The following is a 20054-nucleotide window of genomic DNA, read 5'->3' as shown; positions in this document are numbered from 1 at the left end:
CAAATACTGGATAAGATTAAACAGCATGCCGAACGACAGGATTGTTAAAAAGGCGTATGACGAAGCCGTTGGACAAGAACAAGACTGGGTTGTTCATATACGTGATACACTTTGCAGACATGGACTCCAAAACATTTGGTTGAACCCTACCGTGGATGCCAAATATTTCGGAGAAATGTTCAAGGAGCGCCTTAAAGGCGAGTTTCTGTCAAGCTGGCGGCAAAAAATTAGAAGCTTTAAGAAACTTGAAACATATTCAAAAATAAAAACAGACTTTCATATAGAGAACTACCTCCAGTCAGTCCAAAACAAATCCTTCATAACACACACAACAAAACTCCGTATTGGAGCACACTGTCTTGAAATTGAAAAAGGTAGACATAGAAATGTCCCAGCCAATCAGAGACTTTGTCCTGCATGTAAAGAAAATGTCGAAGACGAATATCACTTCTTAATGGAATGTCCAACATATAAAGATGAAAGAGTGAAGTTAATGCAGACAATTAAAGGCAAAACAAATGTAACAATACCTCAGTCGAAAACAGAGACTTTTCGTGTACTTATGTCATGTCCTGAAACAATATCTGTATATCTAGGCCAATATATCTATACATCCATGCAAAAAAGAATCCGTGAAATAGCGATTTGATTGTATCAGACATTCATCTCCTCATCATGTAATTGTATAATTGACATATACGACTCCCTATTGTATCTCCTGTTGACATCATCTACCTTTGACAATATTATATAGATAGTGCCTTCATGTAGTTTGAAATGGAGCATTGTACAGCCTCGAACCTAACCATTGTATAGCATAGAACCTACCTATAGCTTTTAGTAGTTTGATATAAGTAGCCAGTAGTATTTTATTTTTGCCTTACATTGTACCTGTTACAATCGTTGTGCAATAAACTTTGACTTGACTTGACTTGACATTAAGAGATTGATGAAAAGAGTTAATTACTATTGACGATCCGACAGTTGCTGTTTGGTCCATTGTATGGAAACGTACAACTTTGTGACAAAGAAAGCATAATGTCTGTACACACGTACGTTTGCGTGTTGACAGCGCATCGAACCATTCAACTGTACATGACTCGAGCTGAAAAGATCATGAGGGTTTGCAGACCTGTATTTTTCCAGGGGGCGTACCCCGCCCACCATAAGTCAACGTTAAGCGTTGGCGGTACACGTACATTATTCGCGAAGCTTTAAGTAGTCGCTTTAACTTTGCTTAACCATGATATTTGGGAATTGATCGTCAAGTGTGTTTTAAAAGGGTTCGTGACGCATTATTGAAGAATTGTTCGTATCGCGAGAACAATGCGCCTTCTCCGCTTACCTTTGATCAACATCTGTTCTGTTATAAATAATGAGCTCATTCTGTCTGGCCTGCCCATTCCCGCCTTCAAGTTCGGCAAGCACCAGACACAACACGCCACAGGCAAGCACCGCGACTACGGCATCGGTCTTGCTAAACCTGGTTTCACTACTACAGCGGTGAGCTGAACTCTACTTGGTTTTCTTTGCATGCATGTTCTTTTGCTGGATAGGTTCTGTTCGATTCACTACGCTTATTTATTCCACGCCTCCCCTTGAAAAAATTGGACGCTTTGCTTGGTAAAGAAAGTAGTATTTTGAATGACATTGAGTACAAAATTAATAGCCTCTACAGGCCTTCCCAAAGCCCCGGTTACACATGGTCTCCCGACCTTTTCCCAACCATGATTGGGAGAGGTTCGGGAGCTAGGTCGGCTGTGGTTGGCTTGCATTCAGAGCGGTTAGCTAGTGTTCGACTGCGCCAGTCAAACATTCGGCTGTGGACGGGAGGTCTGTAATGGGTTGGCTGGTGGTTAGCAGTAGTGTTCAGGGTGTGTTTGGGAGTCAAATTCGATATTTAATCTAAAACTGGCTGTGGTCGGCTGGTGTTCGGCTGTGGAGGAGAGATCTGGAATGGGCTTAAGAGTTTCTTACGAAAAATAGTTTACTGCGTGACAGGTGTATACATATAGGCGCCAATAGGGTATCAACGAAATTAGTAGAATGTCTCACAACTTTCACCGAGAGAAAAAGTGATGTGCAACCGGTTAAACCACTTAAAGAACATAGGTTTGGGGTGCGGATATTTTTTCATGCATGAATGATCATCAAGTTACCTCGTAACGGACGTGAACTTGTTTGTACAGTCACTACAGTGCTTCCCAACTTTTCAATAGATGTGTTGTTTGTCTGCTCACTAGGGACGTATCGCTTTACCGACGCCGTGCATGCCCACGGGGGAGTCTAACGTTAGTGGTAACGGTAAACAATTTGACAAAATTCCCGATACTTCACTCGTACTATTTAGAAACTGAGGAAAAGAAACATTTCGCCAAAATGAAATGAAATCTTATGCATGTACCACTTCTTGGTATTTTATGGTTTGGTCCCATTTCCAATCCGGGTATTTACCAACTCTATTCATCAATTATATTTCACCCAACCTAATTAAGAGATTGATGAATAGAGTTGGTATTTACCTTAGACGGTCCGACAGTTGCTGTTTGGATCATTGTATGGAAAAGTACAGCTTTGTGACAAAGAAAGCATAATGTGTGTACACACGTTGGCGTGTTGACATCGCATCGAACCATTCAACCGTGCATGACTCAAGCTGAAAATATCATGAGGTTCTGTAGACCTGTATTTTACCAGGAGGCGTAGCCCGCCCACCATTAGTCAACGTTAAGCGTTGGCGGTACATTGTCCGCGAAGCTTAAGTAGTTGCTTTAACTTTACGTAACCATGATATTTGCTATCCTGAATTCATCGTTAAGTGTATTTGAAAATGGTTCGGGACGCATTATTGAAAAATTGTTCGTATACATATCCAATTGTCGATAGTAATGGTGTTATAGGGGAAGCAATAAGTGCATAGCTATGGTACAGAAGGACGTCCTTCCGTCCTCTGAAGGAACTTCATTCACCATAGCTATGGGGAACGCATTTATTGGTTACCTCTGCGCACAGGCTGATGGGAAGGCCTTTCGTGAGCACTTCAAAATGGCGGCTCTGCAGACTACTACTGCTTGCTGTGCACACGCATTCGTGTCGAAATTGTTAAAGATGCTGTACTTTATGGAGTGCTGACGATCTACGAATTCACGGAAGTACTTATTGCCTGTCATGCCAACCTTATGATGGCTCTGGCAAGCTGCATCCACCGCAAGGCCGCACGCACTACACCAATATTTTGCGGTACTCCGTACGGCAGTATCCTGAAGCGTTTGGAGCTCATAAGTCATATCTAAATATACGCATGTAAAAAATATTTCAAACCGGGATAGCCTACGATATTGGGTACATGAAAGCGACTTCAGTTTTTCTGTAAATAAAACGATTCTCTTACTCTCGATCGCGAACCTGTTTTTTTCTCAGTCGCAAATAAGATACCGCAAGGCCGCGCGCACTAAATATTTTGCGGTACTCCGTACGGCAGTATCCTGAGGCGTTTAGAGCTCATAAATCATATCTAAATATACGCAGGTAAAAAATATTTCAGACCGGGATAGCCTACGATATTGGGTACATGAAAGCGACTTCAGTTTTTCTGTAAATAAAACGATTCTTTCACTCTCGATCGCGAACCTGTTTTTTTCTCAGTCGCAAATAAGTTACCGCAAGGCCGCGCGCACTAAATATTTTGCGGTACTCCGTACGGCAGTATCCTGAAGCGTTTAGAGCTCATAAATCATATCTAAATCAACGCAGGTAAAACATATTTCAGACCGGGATAGCCTACGATATTGGGTACATGAAAGCGAATTCAGTTTTTCTGTAAATAAAACGATTTTTTCACTGTCGATCGCGAACCTGTTTTTTTCTCAGTCGCAATTAAGTTACCGCAAGGGCCAAGGCCACGCGTCGCGCACTAAACATTTTGTGGTTCTCCTTACGGCAGTATCCTGAAGCGTTTAGAGCTCATAAATCATATCTAAATCAACGCAGGTAAAACACATTTCAGACCGGGATAGCGTACGATATTGGGTACATGAAAGCGACTTCAGTTTTCCTGTAAATAAAACGATTCTCTCACTCTCGATCGCGAACCTGTTTTTTTCTCAGTCGCAAATAAGATACCGCAAGGCCGCGCGCACTAAATATTGTGCGGTACTCCGTACGGCAGTATCCTGAAGCGTTTAGAGCTCATAAGTCATATCTAAATATACGCAGGTAAAACATATTTCAAACCGGGATAGCCTACGATATTGGGTGCATGAAAGCGACTTCAGTTTTCTTGTAAATAAAACGATTCTCTCACTCTCGATCGCGAACCTGTTTTTTTCTCAGTCGCAAATAAGATACCGCAAGGCCCCGGCGCGCACTAAATATTTTGCGGTACTCTGTACGGCAGTATCCTGAAGCGTTTAGAGCTCATAAGTCATATCTAAATATACGCAGGTAAAACATATTTCAAACCGGGATAGCCTACGATATTAGGTACATAAAAGTGACTTCACTTTTTCTGTAAATAAAACGATTCTTTCACTCTCGATCGCGAACCTGTTTTTTTCTCAGTCGCAAATAAGTTACCGCAAGGCCGCGCGCACTAAATATTTTGAGGTACTCCTTACGGCAGTATCCTGAAGCGTTTAGAGCTCATAAATCATATCTAAATCAACGCAGGTTAAACATATTCCAACCCGGGATAGCCTACGATATTGGGTACATGAAAGCGACTTCAGTTTTTCTGTAGATAAAACGATTCTTTCATCTCAATCGTAAACATGTTTTTTTCTCGGTCGCACATAAGTTACCGCTAGGCCGCGCACACTAGATTCTTTGCGGTACTCCGCACGGTAAAATCCTGATGCAAACTGATGGTGAAACAGTACTCACAAGGCTTACGAGCAAATAGCAGTAGTTCTTGTGGAAATATATAATATGATGATATGTAGCATACGGGCCATACGACTGACCACAAATAACCAAGGAGGAATAACTTACTCCACTTTTCCACCAAATGTAAAAAAAAAAAAACTGTTCTCTCAAAGCTGGTCATTAATGTAAATGCAGCTTGCCAGGACCATCATAGTTTAGCATGACAGGCAATGTACTTCGGTAAATTCGTAGATCGTCAGCACTCCATAAAGTACAGCATCTTTAACAATTTCGACACGAATGCGTGTGCACAGCAAGCAGTAGTAGTCTGCAGAGCCGCCATTTTGAAGTGCTCACGAAAGGCCTTCCCATCAGCCTGTGCGCAGAGGTAGCCAATAAATGCGTTCCCCATAGCTATGGTGAATGAAGTTCCTTCAGAGGACGGAAGGACGTCCTTCTGCACCATAGCTATGCACTTATTGCTTCCCCTATAACACCATTACTATCGAGAATTGGATATGTATCGGGTGTTCGTATCGCATAGTTAACGTCAGTTACACGAAAGCAACAAGCTTAAGGGAGCGTAAACTCATTTGTATGCACTTATTCGTTTGTATGCATGTATGTAGTAGACCTTACGAACGTCGCTGTGCTTTTGTTGTGTCAATAATGATCTCTCTATATGCATGACTGGTCTGTTAATTAGACTCTCTTTGCACAACAAAAGGGCTGATTTTGTGAGATTCCGTACGTCGTAGCTTGAAAATAACTAGGTTTACCGTGGGATTTCCCATACATAGAAATAAATCAAAATCAGCACTATACAGAAAATCTGCGATAAACATTGTTGTTCAAGAGTTTGACTATATATGGCAGGGTTTTGGATACTGCTTTGCACGTGATGGTATGTGGTCGAATTCACTTGTTTCTCTTGTTGCCCTCCCCGTTCAAGACGTCGCCCATTTGGTTTGGAAGCCAGTGGTTTGACTTGGAAAGTTTGTTTTCAAACTTAAGGCACAGGTTTTCCCTCTGTCATAGAGGCTCTGTAACTTCAAAGCTTTACAAGACTGATCGTACGAGATTAATCCCTGTTGTCCATCGTATATACCGGGTATACTTAATAAGGCTAGCCCAGTATGCAGACCAAACTAAAAATGTAAAGGACGGTTAAGAGTGTACACTCAAAAGTATAGCGTACATTTTTCCGGTTGGGTTTCAAGATGACGCTTTGAAATGTTCACGTGAAGCACTGATGATGAGCGCATGGCCAAGGTGCGACGCGAGCTATATAAAGGTAGACCGCGACCGTCAACATGCACCCGTAGGCGGGGTTTCACGTCAACAATGTATGTCAAGTGTCTTACTTTCGCGCCTTCTCGCCCACCGTTGATCAACATCCGGGGCCTCCGTTATAAATAATGAGCCCATTCACATGACTCAGCCCTGCCTGCCCATTCCCGCCTTCAAGTTCAAGCACGAGACACGTCGAGCCTCAGGCAAGCCCCGCGACTCATCGGTCTTACTAAAGCTGGTTCGAGTACTACAACGGTGAGCCGAACTCTCTACTTGGTTTCCTTTGCATGCATGTTCTATGATGGATAGGCTCTGTTCGACTCACTACGCTTAATTATTCCACGCCTCCCCTTGAAGAAATTGGACGCTTTGCTTGGTAAAGAAAGTAGTATTTTGAATGACATTGAGTACAAAATAGGTAGCCTCTACAGGCCTTCCCAAAGCCCCGGTTACACACGGTCTCCCGACCTTTTCCCAACCATGGTTGGGAGAGGTTCGGGAGCTAGATCGGCTGTGGTTGGCTGGCATTCAGAGCGGTTAGCTAGTGTTCGGCTGCGGCAGTCAAACATTCGGCTGTGGACGGGAGGTCTGGAATGGGTTGGCTGGTGGTTAGCAGTAGTAGTCAGGGTGTTTTTGTAAACTGGCTGTGGTCGACTGATGTTCGGCTGTGATCGGGAGGTCTGGAATGGGTTGGCTGGTGTTTAGCAGTAAATCAGAAGCGGTCACGGTGTGTTTGAGAGTTTCTTGCGATCAACAAATGCATGAAGTCAACTGCGTGACAGGTGTATACAATCATATAGGTGCCAATAGGGTATCAACGAAATTAGTAGAATGTGTCACAACTTTCACAGAGAAATAGTGATGTACGCAACCGGTTGAACTTAGGTTTGGGGTGCGGGTATTGGCGTGTGTTTTTGTCATGCATGAATGATCGTGAAGTCACCTTGTAACGGACTTTAACTTGTTTGTGCAGCGTTTCCTAACTTTTGAATAGATGTATTGTTTGTCTGCCAACTAGGGGTGTATCGGTTTACCGCCGCCCAGCGTTCGCTCCGGGGGAGCCGAGAGGTAACAGTAAACAATTTGAAAAAATTTCCGATACTTCACTCGTACTAGTTAGAAACAAAGGGAAGAAACATTTTCCCGAAATAAAATTTTGTCCACATATCTCCTCTTGATATTTTACAAGTGTTGCATCATCTTGTCTGAAAACCGGAATGATAGGTTTGATCCACTCACACCGGGATAGGTTTGATCCACTCACACCGGGATAGGTTTGATCCACTCACACCGGGATAGGTTTGATCCACTCACACCGGGATGGAACCCTACACTAAGGAGATTCATATATGGGAGCCCAAGTTAAAATTCCTAGCCAAAAACATGGAGATTTGTGCACCAATGACTTGAGTAGTCGTTCGTAGATTGTCCACAGAAAAGAAAATTGGCTAGCACTAGTATTTTCTACCGTAATCACCATGAGATCAAGAATGGAAAACTAGGAATAGGTCATACAACTGGGCTTACGTAAACAAAAGGACTCAATGTACCTGACATAAATGGGAAGTTACATTGGCATGAGTTTTGACGTCAGGGTGGATTCAATGGAAGCTGTAAAAGGAATGAAATGTTCAGGCTACTACTACTTATCCACAAACTTTGACCCTCCCAACACAGGGCGTTTGCGTTCACGATTGTGTACGTATTACAAAGTAAATATATCCACCTTAAAGGTGGATATATCTACTTTGTTTGGAGAACTCAATGTAGGTTTCACCTTACACCTAAACTTGTTTTGAGTACTACAACGGTGACCTGAACTCTCTACTTGGTTTTCTTTGTATACATGTTCTTTGCTGGATACGTTCTATTCGATTAACTACGCTTATTTACTCTACCCCTCCCTTTGAAAATTTGAAATGAACGCTTTGGTTGGTCAACAAAGTAGTATTTTGAATGACATGATTGAGTACAAAACGAGAAGCCTCTAGCAGTCCTTCCTAAAGCCCCGGACATGAACAACCGACGCCCCCGCAACCATGGTTAGGAGAGGTTCGGGAGCTAGGTCGGCTGGTGCCTGACTGCGCGTTTGGGGGTGCGGTAGGGGGTGTGTTGGCGCTGATTCGCGATTTTCAACTTATCGGGTCCAGGCCAGGGACTTAAGCTCGGTAAACGACTAGTAACTTGAAAATCGCGAGTCAGTGCCCCCCCCCCCCCCCCAACAAAATAAACGTCGGCGCAACAAAGACTTTGTGGCGCCGACGTTTATTTTGTTGGGGGGGGGGGGACTTTAAGAAGGCATGCAAATGAGGCTAGCTATAAGTATTGCGCGGTTGATCACTTGCAGACCAACTACGATGGCTATAGAGAGAATAGTTTGCCAGCGGGAAATGTTAGACCCTGACAATGTCGATCATGATGGAAAAACTGTCTCCTGAGTTTTGAGGTAGCAGAACACAGTATCCGGCCTTCGGGGATTTCTATAGTTAAGGTCCACAAAGTGACCGACATCGACGTGGATAAAATCATAGTAGGGTGCAATAGAAAATCACAACGAACAAATATGTTGAAGTTGAGGGTGCGATCTACAAAATAATTGAAAACGAAAAAAAAAAATTAAAAAAAACGCCACTTTGATATGGGTCATGCGGGGTCAGGGTCATACGAAACTGCAGCCGACTCACCCCGGCAGGCAACTAAATACAGTGTGCTGCTACCTCTGAATAGATGAGTCATTTGTTTGCTAACTAGGGGCGTATCGGCTTACCGACGCACTGCGCTCGGCCGCTCGGGGTCTAGTGGTAACGGTAAACAATTTGACATACTTCACTCGTACTGTTTAGAAATACAAGGTAATATCCAACACACAAGCTTGAGGGGCTAGAGAGTTCCGAAAGTTTTAACACGATGCCCTTACGTTAAGTTCAAGGCGATTTTCTCCACAAATGCCCGAAGGCTAATGCCATGTACAGTAACACCTTGTCAAGTACAAACGCGAGATACACACATTGATATTAAAGTATAAGGTCGTGTGATCAGTGATTTACTCTACAGTTTGCTTTGATAATTCCCAGTAAAATCTGTCCATGCTTTAATAATGTGATATCAACTCAAATGAGTATTGTCAACAATCTGTATAATTTTCATCTTTATCTTAACGGATGAATGATGCCTAACCCTGGCCCTAATCCTAGTCAGCTCAGCATCTCATCTGGCAATTATTTGGCGCGACACCGGATTACGATGCACTTTTTAGAGTAGAGATATTTTCTATTGTGTTGTTTGTAGGCAATGGCTGGACAACCGAAAGGCGTGGACGTCCTCGTAACAACCAAGACGGGGACCTACAAGGGCGCAGGGACCGACGGGAATGTCTACATCACCCTTGTTGACGTAGATGGGAATGAGTCTGGAGATTTAAAACTCGACGTGTGGTGGAAAGATGACCATGAAAAAGGGAAAGAGGGAAAGTAAGAAGTAAAATAGTAGTACAAATAGATGTCACTGCTAACGAATGCGGTCCCAAATGTAAAGTAATTACACATATAAATACTATTAGATAGGTCTTACAATGCGGTTGTCCCAAAAGTTAGGTATTTAAATAAACTTATGTATATACGTATATACAACGATTTGCGAACTCTAGAAAATACGTTACAGGTACACTTTGAAGGATGTTAAGGTGTCTCCCGCTATTCGAAAGCTCAAGTTGTGGCGGGACACGAGCCGCCAAGATGACCACTGGTTCTGCGACTCACTCTCCGTCCAGCTTGAACCAAAAACCAACGGCCCGACGTACTACTTCCCCGTGACTCGGTGGATTGAAGCAGGTCCGTGTCAAACCATATCTTCTGCATTAATTCAGCATAACACAAAACGCATGCAGTACACAAATAGTCCGTAACAACTTTTATCTGTAGTTTTTCCCGTGCTGAGTAACATGCAGAGCAGACCATGCCTTTTTGTTTGACCTCAAGCAAAAACAATGTCCATCAGCATATGCCGACACTTTTTACCGAGACCCGAGTTCTGTCCGACTTCTGCTCGCAGGTACCTCTGTGTGGCTGATTCCAGGGGGATGCTGCCTCCCCCAGGATGATGAGCATGCCGACCAGAGGCAGGATGAGCTCAAAGGAATGCAAGAGCGGTACGCATCCTTCTACCCCAAGGAAGGCCTCTATCCCATGGTATGATTGATCGGCAAATCAGTTCGCCATTTGCATGTTTGGTATCTGTTCATGTTCTACCTGCCATAAATTACATGTGTTACATTTACTGAAGTCCAGTTATGGAAAAGAATAGAATTATACTGGTTCCTCATAAATTATGCAAATAAAGTCGTTATTTGCATAATATGTATCTACTTGTGAACATTGCTACCTGCATGCCTAAAATGATAGGAATTCGTATTTCCTTTCTTCAGTTATCTTCTTTGGAATATTTAGACAAAAACGCCATTGCAGTTCCAAAATTAAATGTTAGGCCGCACCGGAAGGAGCGCATTTTGGATATCCAGAAGTGTCGTCATGTGCCGACGCTTCTGCTGGGCGACACTTCTGGCTACGGCAGGGGGCCCAAATCTGCCCTCACTTTGTCCTGACATCAAACCCTATATGCCACCCAAATGTCAAGACCGTATCATGTACGGGACAAGAGATACATTTGAAAAAAACTGTAATACATGTAAAATTGTATTTGGTATCATATGATAATTTTCACCAACGCCTTTGCCCAGTTATCAAAATTCCTGTTATGAGTAAGATGACTTGTGTCTTTAATAGATTTCCCCTCCCTTTTTGTCTCTCTCATACAGCTGAGGAAGCTACCTACCGAGGCGAAGTTTTCAAAACAACAAACGGTATTTATCACTTCAAACACACTATATATACAAGCTGTGCCATTCATTCAGTTCGACTCATCGTTCATTTAGCAACAGAAAACAACGTGGCTTGTGAATTTCAATTTACCGGTTGTTCATACACAGCTTGCTGTTGGTATCGCTACTAATAACATAAATCCCTTTATTTCTTAAAAAAATATTTACAGGATGCCATGCTTCAGACGGCTGCTATACTCGGCATGAAGAACTTGGACATCATCATTAAAAATCTCGTCGGTAGAGACGGCCGATGGGAATCTTTTGACAGCATGGACCAAGTGTTTCCATCAGGGAAAGTGCCAAAGGTGAGAAACTGAACGACATGAATAGCTGTCATCCTGTTATACCAGACCGACCGCTTGTGTATAATCCAGCAACGTTCCTGCGCCCCGTCCTTCTCTCTTCGTTAGCCTTAATCTGCCATCAGGCAATGAAACATTCCTGTTTTGGGACTGGAGGGAGTCACGTTGCTAACGCAGCGAGCAGGACGGGTCGCAGGCCGGTGCGTCAGGGTAGTTACTTGATATACACAAGCGACGGGCTCGGCATGAGAAGATGACGGCTGTATTCGTTGTAGATGTTATCATTTTTTCTTGTCACTTTCTTATTTATATGCGTTTGTTTTTGTTTATTCGTTCGTCAATAGGGGAAAACTCATTGGAAGACCGACGAGAACTTCGGTTCGCAGCGCCTGACGGGAGTCAACCCGACATCCATCCGCCTGTGCACGGGGATTCCGAAAGGGTAAGTTGAACTGGGACGGAAGAAGTCATGACAATGGATGAAAGATGAACATTTATGACATTGTAGTTAGTCTTCTCTTCGTGTGAGTCACATTGAAATATTTTGAGAAAACGTGATTTCGATTCTATAATCATTTGGTAGGTGATACAACCATGGCAAACATTTCAGCGGTCCTTGTACTTCTGCTACCTTCCTCAGGGCAATACTGACTCTACCTCCCACTGCTAGCCTGGTGGCGCTACGGTGGGAAGGATGTGGTCATAAACCTACCTAGCATGCAGAGGGAAGTAGCTATAGAATCAGCAATCATTGAAACGTGGAAGGTATACGCACGTACTGAAAGGACTAGCGAAACGTTGGCTAGGTAGACATCTAATGGTTGTGTATAAGGTACTTTGTTCACCATTGAATTACGAACCTAATGAAGCTATATTTGTGGATCATTGTCAGGTTTGGAGTGACGGCTGAAATGGTTCAGCCTCTCCTGCACGGACTGACGCTGGATAAAGCCATCAAGGAGAAGCGTCTGTACTACGTGGATCATACCATCATGGGGATCACCTCCATGGCTAACCTCACGGCACCCAGACACGTGAGAACTCTATTGTTTGTTGTTCGTTTGTTCGCACAATATATTAATTAATAACAGGTAAACCGCCTCAAGGCATAAACCACAGGTTTTGTAGCTATGTTAATTACAAACAACGTAAGACCATAATGATGTGTTTGACGACGATCAGACCCCTATCTCTTATCGGTGTAATGAGTTTAGAGATGTGGTTCTTCTTAAGCATGAGGCTTTACATCAATGAGCAAAGCTAGTATCTCATTTATAGCTGAGTCGAGTTAGGACATTTCTATCGTTTAAAATTAGTGATTTCTGTACCAAGCATTGAACTGAAAACATGCATGTGTCTGGAATAGATGTGTGCTCCATACGCCCTGTTCTTCGTCAATGGGAAGAAGGACCTCGTGCCTGTGGCCATCCAACTGTACCCTAACACAGAGGAAGAGCAGCACCCGGTGAGTGTCAGCTTTTGGCCAAGATGGCTAAACTTTCGGTAGCATTTATTTGTTGCTGCGCATATCTTTGGTTTGATAGTGTGTTTTAATCTATGTATATTTGTTTGTGGTTTAACAGCGACAGCCGACTAGCTATTGATGAATTATTTTGGAATTTCGGATCCGCCTAGTCCGAATCAGTGTATTCCTCAGCCAAAGTTCCATGAAGGATCTGTTGGAGTATCTTGGATCCGGTCGAACTCTGAAGCCTCATTGGGAGCAGGGGGTGGAGGAGTGGGGCTGCTTTCACAGTTACAATGTACATTTTCCTTCACGTCACGTAGGGGTCGCCGGGACCTAGGCTGGTTTCAAGTGCTATTCACAATATCCTCTGTCCATCCGACCCCCCTCCCCCGAAAAAGAAAAACTACCGGCAACCGCTGGGAGCACAGCCCATCAGATACTAGTACCAGGCGAGGCATCGGTTTGGAAATGTAACTGTTTCATGTACCATTAATCCATTTGTAGGTGTTCCTACCGACTGACTCGCCCCACACCTGGCTCTTGGCCAAGATGTGGTTCAACTGCGCAGATGCGAGCTATCACGAGGCCATCCCTCACCTTGGTACGTTTTATCAACTAATAATTCAATCTGAGTAGTTATGTAATCGTATGTACTAACCCTACCACTGAGGATTAACGCTAGATAAAAACAAGAAAAGAGATTGTGTACATGTTGGGACAGATATGTTAAAGCACTACTCCAGTCATAAGCCGTGGTGAAAGGGGATTGAAACTGAGTCTCGTTTAGGAGCGCATTCTTTACACTGCAGCAGCGACACCTGCCCCTGCAGTTTGAAGTAGGAACAGTTAGTATTGCCCTGAAGAAGGGGACAGACGATCAGCGAAACGTTAGCTAGACGATTACGCATTGGTTTTGAACAAAGAACTCTGTTATCCAGTGATTACAACCTGATGAAACTACTTACGTCTGTCAAAACACGTAAATAGATTCAACAACTTGGTGAGTCGTAGGATTTTACAACACAACACAATACTTAATGCTTCTTGTCAGACAGAGGAAAGCAATACATTGTTTTTGTATCATATCTGCAAGTGTATATCTGTACCAAGGCCTTGGTATAACCACCCTTGACGTAACACACCAGCTTCGCAAGTGCACATGACCATATGCACATCTAACTCATTGTTTAAAGCTATCTATTGAGGATGGTCATATTGTATTTTGTGCCAAAGAGTTTTACTCTACGATAGTTGGTGGAAAACAATTGAACACTTTAATCGTGCCATTGGTACTTGTAGATATGACGGTTCCTTGTTTTATTCTGAGCTGGTATTAGTTTTACGGAATGTCGAGATCGGTTTTATTTTGTCCCGTTACAGGTTTTACGCATCTCCTTGTGGAGGTATGCAACCTTGCAGCCAAGCAGAACCTGTCCATCTCACACCCAATTCATCGTTTTCTGGAGCCGCATTTCATTTACATGCTCGCCATCAACCAGTGAGTCCACAATCTTGCCTTTAGCGATTTACAATGTCACTGTCAGGGATATCGATAACAGAGTTCTTTGTAGACAACCGAGTGTTTATCATACATGTACCTAGCCGACGCTTCTGTCTGCGCAGCGTGTCTTTGTTTCTGTGATTCTAAATACACACAATCCAGCGTTGCCATACATATTTCGTGCTGCAATAGTATCAACAGTCAATCGGACTAGAATAGCTTGTCTGATCTAATTGCCTTTGTAAGCAGAAGCCCGAAAGCTTTGAACTAGGTCGAATCACCACGTGTGCAAGAAGATATCTAACAATGTTCCATTTTGAACGCTTGCTCCCACAGTCTTGCACTGAACACGTTGATCTCCCCCAATGGCGGTCTGGATAATACCACGCAGATTGGAGTCGAGGGAAGCTTTAAGCTTATGAGGGATAGGTGAGGCGAAGTGTTTTTTTATGAATACTGGTGGTTATGTATTCATTTTACGACTAATCTAACTTTCCTTGCCAGTTTCCGAAGGTTTATTCACTAGTTTGTGTTTTCCACTGAAACAGGGTGAAGACTTGGCGTCTCGATAGGGAGGGTACCCTGCCAGAAGACCTGAAATACCGCGGAGTAAGTACTACAGTATTTGCTCCATGTACACGGTTATTCGTGGCATCGTGTGGCGCAATCGGTAGGGTGTTTCGCCCAGAACCGAGAGGCCCCGGGTTCGAAACCTCTGGTATGCCCCGATACCAATACCGACACCGATACCGATGTTGTGCCCTTGGGAAAGGCACTTTACACGACTTTCCTCACTCTACCCAGGTGTGAATGGGTATCTGACTTCGGTTGGGGAAGGTCGTATTGAGGTCACCTGGTGGCGCCGAATGGCAGCCGCCCAGACCCTTGCGACAGTTCCACATGCATGCAAGTGCAAGTGTGAATCTGTTTTGTATTATGTGATTGTAAACCCTGCAGCAATTCAGCACTGGCTGCCATTGCACGGGTAATTTCTGATCAATAAACAATTACAGATTCTTGTGTGAAGGGCAATTGCTAATAGCATGATAGATACAGTTAATGACAGGCAATGACATGGGGTATGGAGAAACTCTAATTTCAATGTTCTAAATGTAAAGATGCTACCTGCATGAAAATTATGGAAATAAACTTTGATACATGTAACGTGTGTAATTTATGGCAGTTGGAACATTAAGAAATATCAATTATGCAAATAAGATCCTATTTTGCATGATTGATGCGAAAGTGCCATATTTCCTTGGCTGTAAATGGTGGGAATTACATACTTTTGACATGTGCAAGCTAGTTAAAGGTATACATCATTCATTTAAATGTGCAAGTCATTTGATGAACGTAAACATGAATTCTGCCGAATGAAAGGACTTGTACACACAATTGTGGCAGGGAAGACCATCATCTGAATTAGATTATGCTAACTACAGTCTCGTTTGCATAATCAATGAGACAATAACAAGAGATATACAAAGCAAAGGTTCTAAATATTTCGTGGATGTATGAGGTCTCCGTACTCATGTGGGTTTCACCCTTTTTGGGAAAGACTTTTGCTGTAATGCGTGGTTCTGTATGTGGTATTAGGAGAAACGTAATTGTCTTTTCGTCGGTAAACCTGGAGAAATAAGGATTGTGCTTCTTTTATGTTATTATGTTTTCTAAAACACAAATTGGTTAAAACTTCCGTATTTCAATGGTAGGTTGACAACGCGGATGATCTGCCTAAGTACTATTATCGTGACGATGCCCTGCCCGCCTATGAGGCTATCAAGAAGTATGTCACCTATGTTGTGGACTACTTCTATCCTGCTGATGGTAAGTGTTTAGAACAGTGATGGCTCGAAAGTATTTGTAAGATTAACAAATTTACCAGACATACACTTTGAACTGATTTGATACCATGCACATTTCAACAATGCTGCAGAGAAAACTCCCATAATGCTTCGGTCTCACTTAGAAAGAGGGGCCCGCTGGGTAGTTCACGGGCCCTTTTTTTTTGCACTTTCGTGACCCCTACGTGGCCTCGTCGGACACCCTGTGGTTGTCGGGCTAATTTTTTGGCCCGGTAAAGATCCCGAATCAATCTAACTCAGACTGAAATCGAACGCGTAACCCGGTAACAAATAGACGCCGTGAGCTAATCGTGCGAGCAGTCCCGGCCATCCATAGTGACAAAATTTGTGGCTTCAGGGCCGGCCGAGACTACACCCCCGACGGGCACCGGCGCAATTGGGATCTAAGCAATAACAATGGCCCGTAGGATGGTTGGCAGGATAACATGGAAGAGATTCATGAGGAGCGGATTAAAGCTAATAAGGCTGACATTCAGTTTAAAGAGTTAAACTAGCATTCAGCATACATATAAACATACCATACATTAAAAGATAATATTATACAATCCATGTCTATTACAGAGAAAGGCAACTCCCCCAGACTTGTCGAAGATCATGAAATTCAGAAGTTTGCGAAGACTCTTGTGGAGAGTGGAATTCAGGTAAGTGATGGAATAACCTCAGACACATTGTATTTAAAAGACCTCTGTATCTGTATCTGTTTTGAAAATAGACAGTGTAACAGCCTTTCGACGTAACTTACACCGAAGGGCGGTTATGTTGTCTATAGCCGCGTAACACATATGCTTCGCAGGCACGCGGCACGTCAGCAGTTGGTTGTTTTACAATGAACTACCTGTCACACGTAACTTTGGCACATCTAGCTGCAAGCGTTGTTTAAAGCTATCTAATGAGACTGCCCCTTTTACATTTGGTGGCGACACTCTCCGCGACAATTCTCATCATCATCATCTTCGTTACTGTTGCTAGGAAGGAAAAATCGACTTCTTGAACACCTCAATCCTTCATTGATAACTCTAAAACTTGTAGGCATGACTATATCTTGTTGTTTTCTGGACTGGTATCAAATACTTAGTAGTTGGTACGTCAACCAGTTCATTTTTTGTACATCCTGCACAGTCTGGACATTTTTCTTCAAGCCTCCTACACTAACCGGAAGTTGGTCAGGGGAACTCTTTATTGAACTTCCGTCGAATCTTATTCACACACACAGGGGGTTCCCGGTAAAGGGAAACTGTCCGACGTGAAAGATCTGATCCAGATCCTCACCTCCATCATCTTCACCGCCAGTGTGCAGCACGCAGCCGTCAACTTCATGCAGTACGACCAGTACGGCTTCGTACCCAACATGCCACTTATGCTGGAAGGACTACCTCCGAGTACTAAGGTTTAGCAATATTTTCTTGCCATCGTTGAATGGTCATCTTCTAACAAGACCCGAAGGTTACAGGTTATAATCTGAATAAGACGGGAACAGCGTCACTTCTCCCAATGTTAGAAATACCATGGTTGAGATAGTCCTGCCTCACTGAGAGTGAGGACTAACTGACTCAATAGGAGAAACTGTTTGGGAACATCCCCTTCCCTATTTTGAATTCAGACCTTACTTGTCTTGAGGATAAAGGTATGTTCCCTTTTACTTTTACACCAGCCGGTCAAGATGGGTTTTCAAATTTGTTTTAATAGAAGTTGATTGTATCCGTAGAGATGACGATTGGAACAACAAGAAAGGAAAGAAAGAAATATTGTTTTGTATCTTCTCATTTGGAAGCAAGTAAGGTGAAAACGTGTGCCCCATCAGCCGTAATTGATGTTCTGCTGTATTTGAGACATAAAAAGCCACTAGGGGTCTTTTTATTTGACTCACACCTATCCACATACTAAATATTACACAGCTCCATCGATATATTCAAAATTCATTAGTATGCTGCCACCCACAGACCCACAAGCAGCATTGAAAACATTTTTTTTGCGAGGATAACAATTATAGCTCTCTTCTTGTTGTGTAGGAGCCTCTAACGGAACAAGACGTCCTGAACGCACTCCCTGGAAAGTTCCAAACTGTGAAGATCAACCTGCTGACAGGGGTTCTTAGTGAGCGCGCCACACAGCGTCTTGGGGACTTTGAGGTCAAGTACCTCCAAGGAGAAAAGGCGGAAAGACTCGGTCATACGTAAGTAAAACTCATGTCAAATCCCCACTGCTATTTCTGTGTACCACGTGGTGTTATGACGTTGCAATCATTTAACTGCTTGAAAATGATACGATTTGAATGACTTATAATTTTTCCTCACATCAATAGATTCAAGCAAGACTTGGACAACATCGCAGTGGGCATCGTGACTGAAAACTCCACTCAGCGTTTCAAGCCGTACGACTACCTGGACCCTCGCCAGATCCCAAACGCCATCAGCATCTAACTGTGCTGTTCTCATCATCATCAGTTTTCATTAAGGTCCAGACGCATAGCACTCGTTCTCTGAAATTGAAACTGAGAACGTTCACATACATTTAGTTCTTGTTTGCAAGTCTGTAAGACATGAGCTACATAACTGCTAGCTCAAAGTGTCGTATTCGGATTCTTGTTGATTCTTTTACAACAAGACATGGTCTTTTCCTACATCTATGAATAGTAATGGTGACAGCATAGCAGAGTCTTGTCAGAGATTAACTGAACGTTCTGGCTTGTTTACACTAACCAGCTAGAAATGACTTAGCTAATAACAATGGAATGTAGATTGGAATTAAGACAATGGCAGATATGAAAGTTTACGTTTAAACAGAGATGCATAGATGATGAAATCAAGGTTCAGATAAGCATATAATCAGGAGCAGATTTAGTAGATGAGATTATGCATTCAAAAAACTTACAATCTTAAGAAGAAACACATTCATTCGTGACTGTTTTGTGTGATGAGTGTGTTTTGTGTGTGCGTGCGTTCGTGTGTGCGAGTGTGTGTGTGCGTGTGTTTTGTGTGTGATGTTGAAATTGATTATTGATTAGTACGCACCTTTCTTTGTTAGAAATTCACACGTTGAATATTAGGATTCTAGGAATTCTTAAATCGCTAACCTTGTATGTTAACAGAGATGAGTAAAGACTCGAGAAACACCACTCACATCATGCAGGATCACTTTAAATATCTACCTCCGTGAAAACTGGGGTATTGTTTTCCGTGTGTCTGTTTGTATTGGTGTAAGATTTGCCACTTTTATTTTTGTGTGTGTCTGTGTTCACATATACGTTGGAGACACTGTATGCTGACTCTTTGGTGTGGAATAAATTTGTATCTGGAATTGCTATGTCTTTGTTTCAGTTGTTTTAAAGGTTACAAAAAGGTTGTTATAGTATTTCTATTTTTATCTATTATTTAACCATTATCAAGAATGTTGCCAATTTTTCACTTGACACTGTTATCAGCAATTTTGACATGAATTATACACTATTCAACGTTGATCAAACAGTATATAGTTAATAAACTGGAGTTTGAGAGTACGATGTATTCCAGGCTAGCAAGAAAGTCCAAAAACAAGCAAATGTTTGCTTATTATGTTGCCTATTACAGTTTTACAGTTTTAAACAATGAGGTTTCAATTTGTTTTGCTAACCAACATTTATTTTCTTCGATACACTTTTCCCACAAACGTGACTTTTCTACCTTCACTACAAAAGACGGTAGTGGGCATGCGCAAACTAAATTCCAGGCATCTGTAACAGCTGAGTGGTGGAAAAGGCATAAAGGTCATGAAAGCAAGATGACCCTTAACATGTTCAGGTTAGCGCTGGTGGTGGGTACATGGTCTTTGTTTGTTTGTTTGTATTTGTTTGTATTGCATTGTCAATATTTTTCGATGTTGTGGTAATTGGTTCAGTAGAACTCAC

At 42.7% G+C, this 20054-nt stretch overlaps 1 protein-coding gene across 2 annotated transcripts; it reads left to right on the top strand.

Annotated features, from left to right (window-relative positions):
* Positions 1–1311: 1311 nt before the first annotated feature.
* On the top strand, positions 1312–19410 carry LOC136424926 (polyunsaturated fatty acid lipoxygenase ALOX15B-like). Of its 2 annotated transcripts, none has more exons than XM_066413576.1 (18): positions 1312–1503; positions 9445–9626; positions 9817–9986; positions 10207–10343; positions 10970–11014; positions 11203–11340; positions 11682–11779; positions 12230–12371; positions 12704–12802; positions 13310–13406; positions 14186–14303; positions 14643–14735; positions 14855–14915; positions 16019–16133; positions 16733–16812; positions 17385–17558; positions 18181–18344; positions 18474–19410. In XM_066413576.1, exons 1-18 carry the CDS (start codon positions 1327–1329, stop codon positions 18589–18591), a joined length of 2208 nt encoding a protein of 735 aa, XP_066269673.1. In that variant the 5' UTR covers positions 1312–1326; the 3' UTR covers positions 18592–19410. The 2 variants fall into 2 exon arrangements, with proteins under 2 accessions (XP_066269673.1, XP_066269674.1); XM_066413577.1 differs by lacking the exon at positions 1312–1503 and adding an exon at positions 6257–6411.
* Positions 19411–20054: the final 644 nt, after the last annotated feature.

This window comes from Branchiostoma lanceolatum, chromosome 19, assembly GCF_035083965.1.
Source record: "Branchiostoma lanceolatum isolate klBraLanc5 chromosome 19, klBraLanc5.hap2, whole genome shotgun sequence".
NCBI lineage: Eukaryota > Metazoa > Chordata > Leptocardii > Amphioxiformes > Branchiostomatidae > Branchiostoma > Branchiostoma lanceolatum.
Note: the sequence above shows the minus strand (reverse complement) of the source record. Positions and strands in the feature narration are given on the sequence as shown.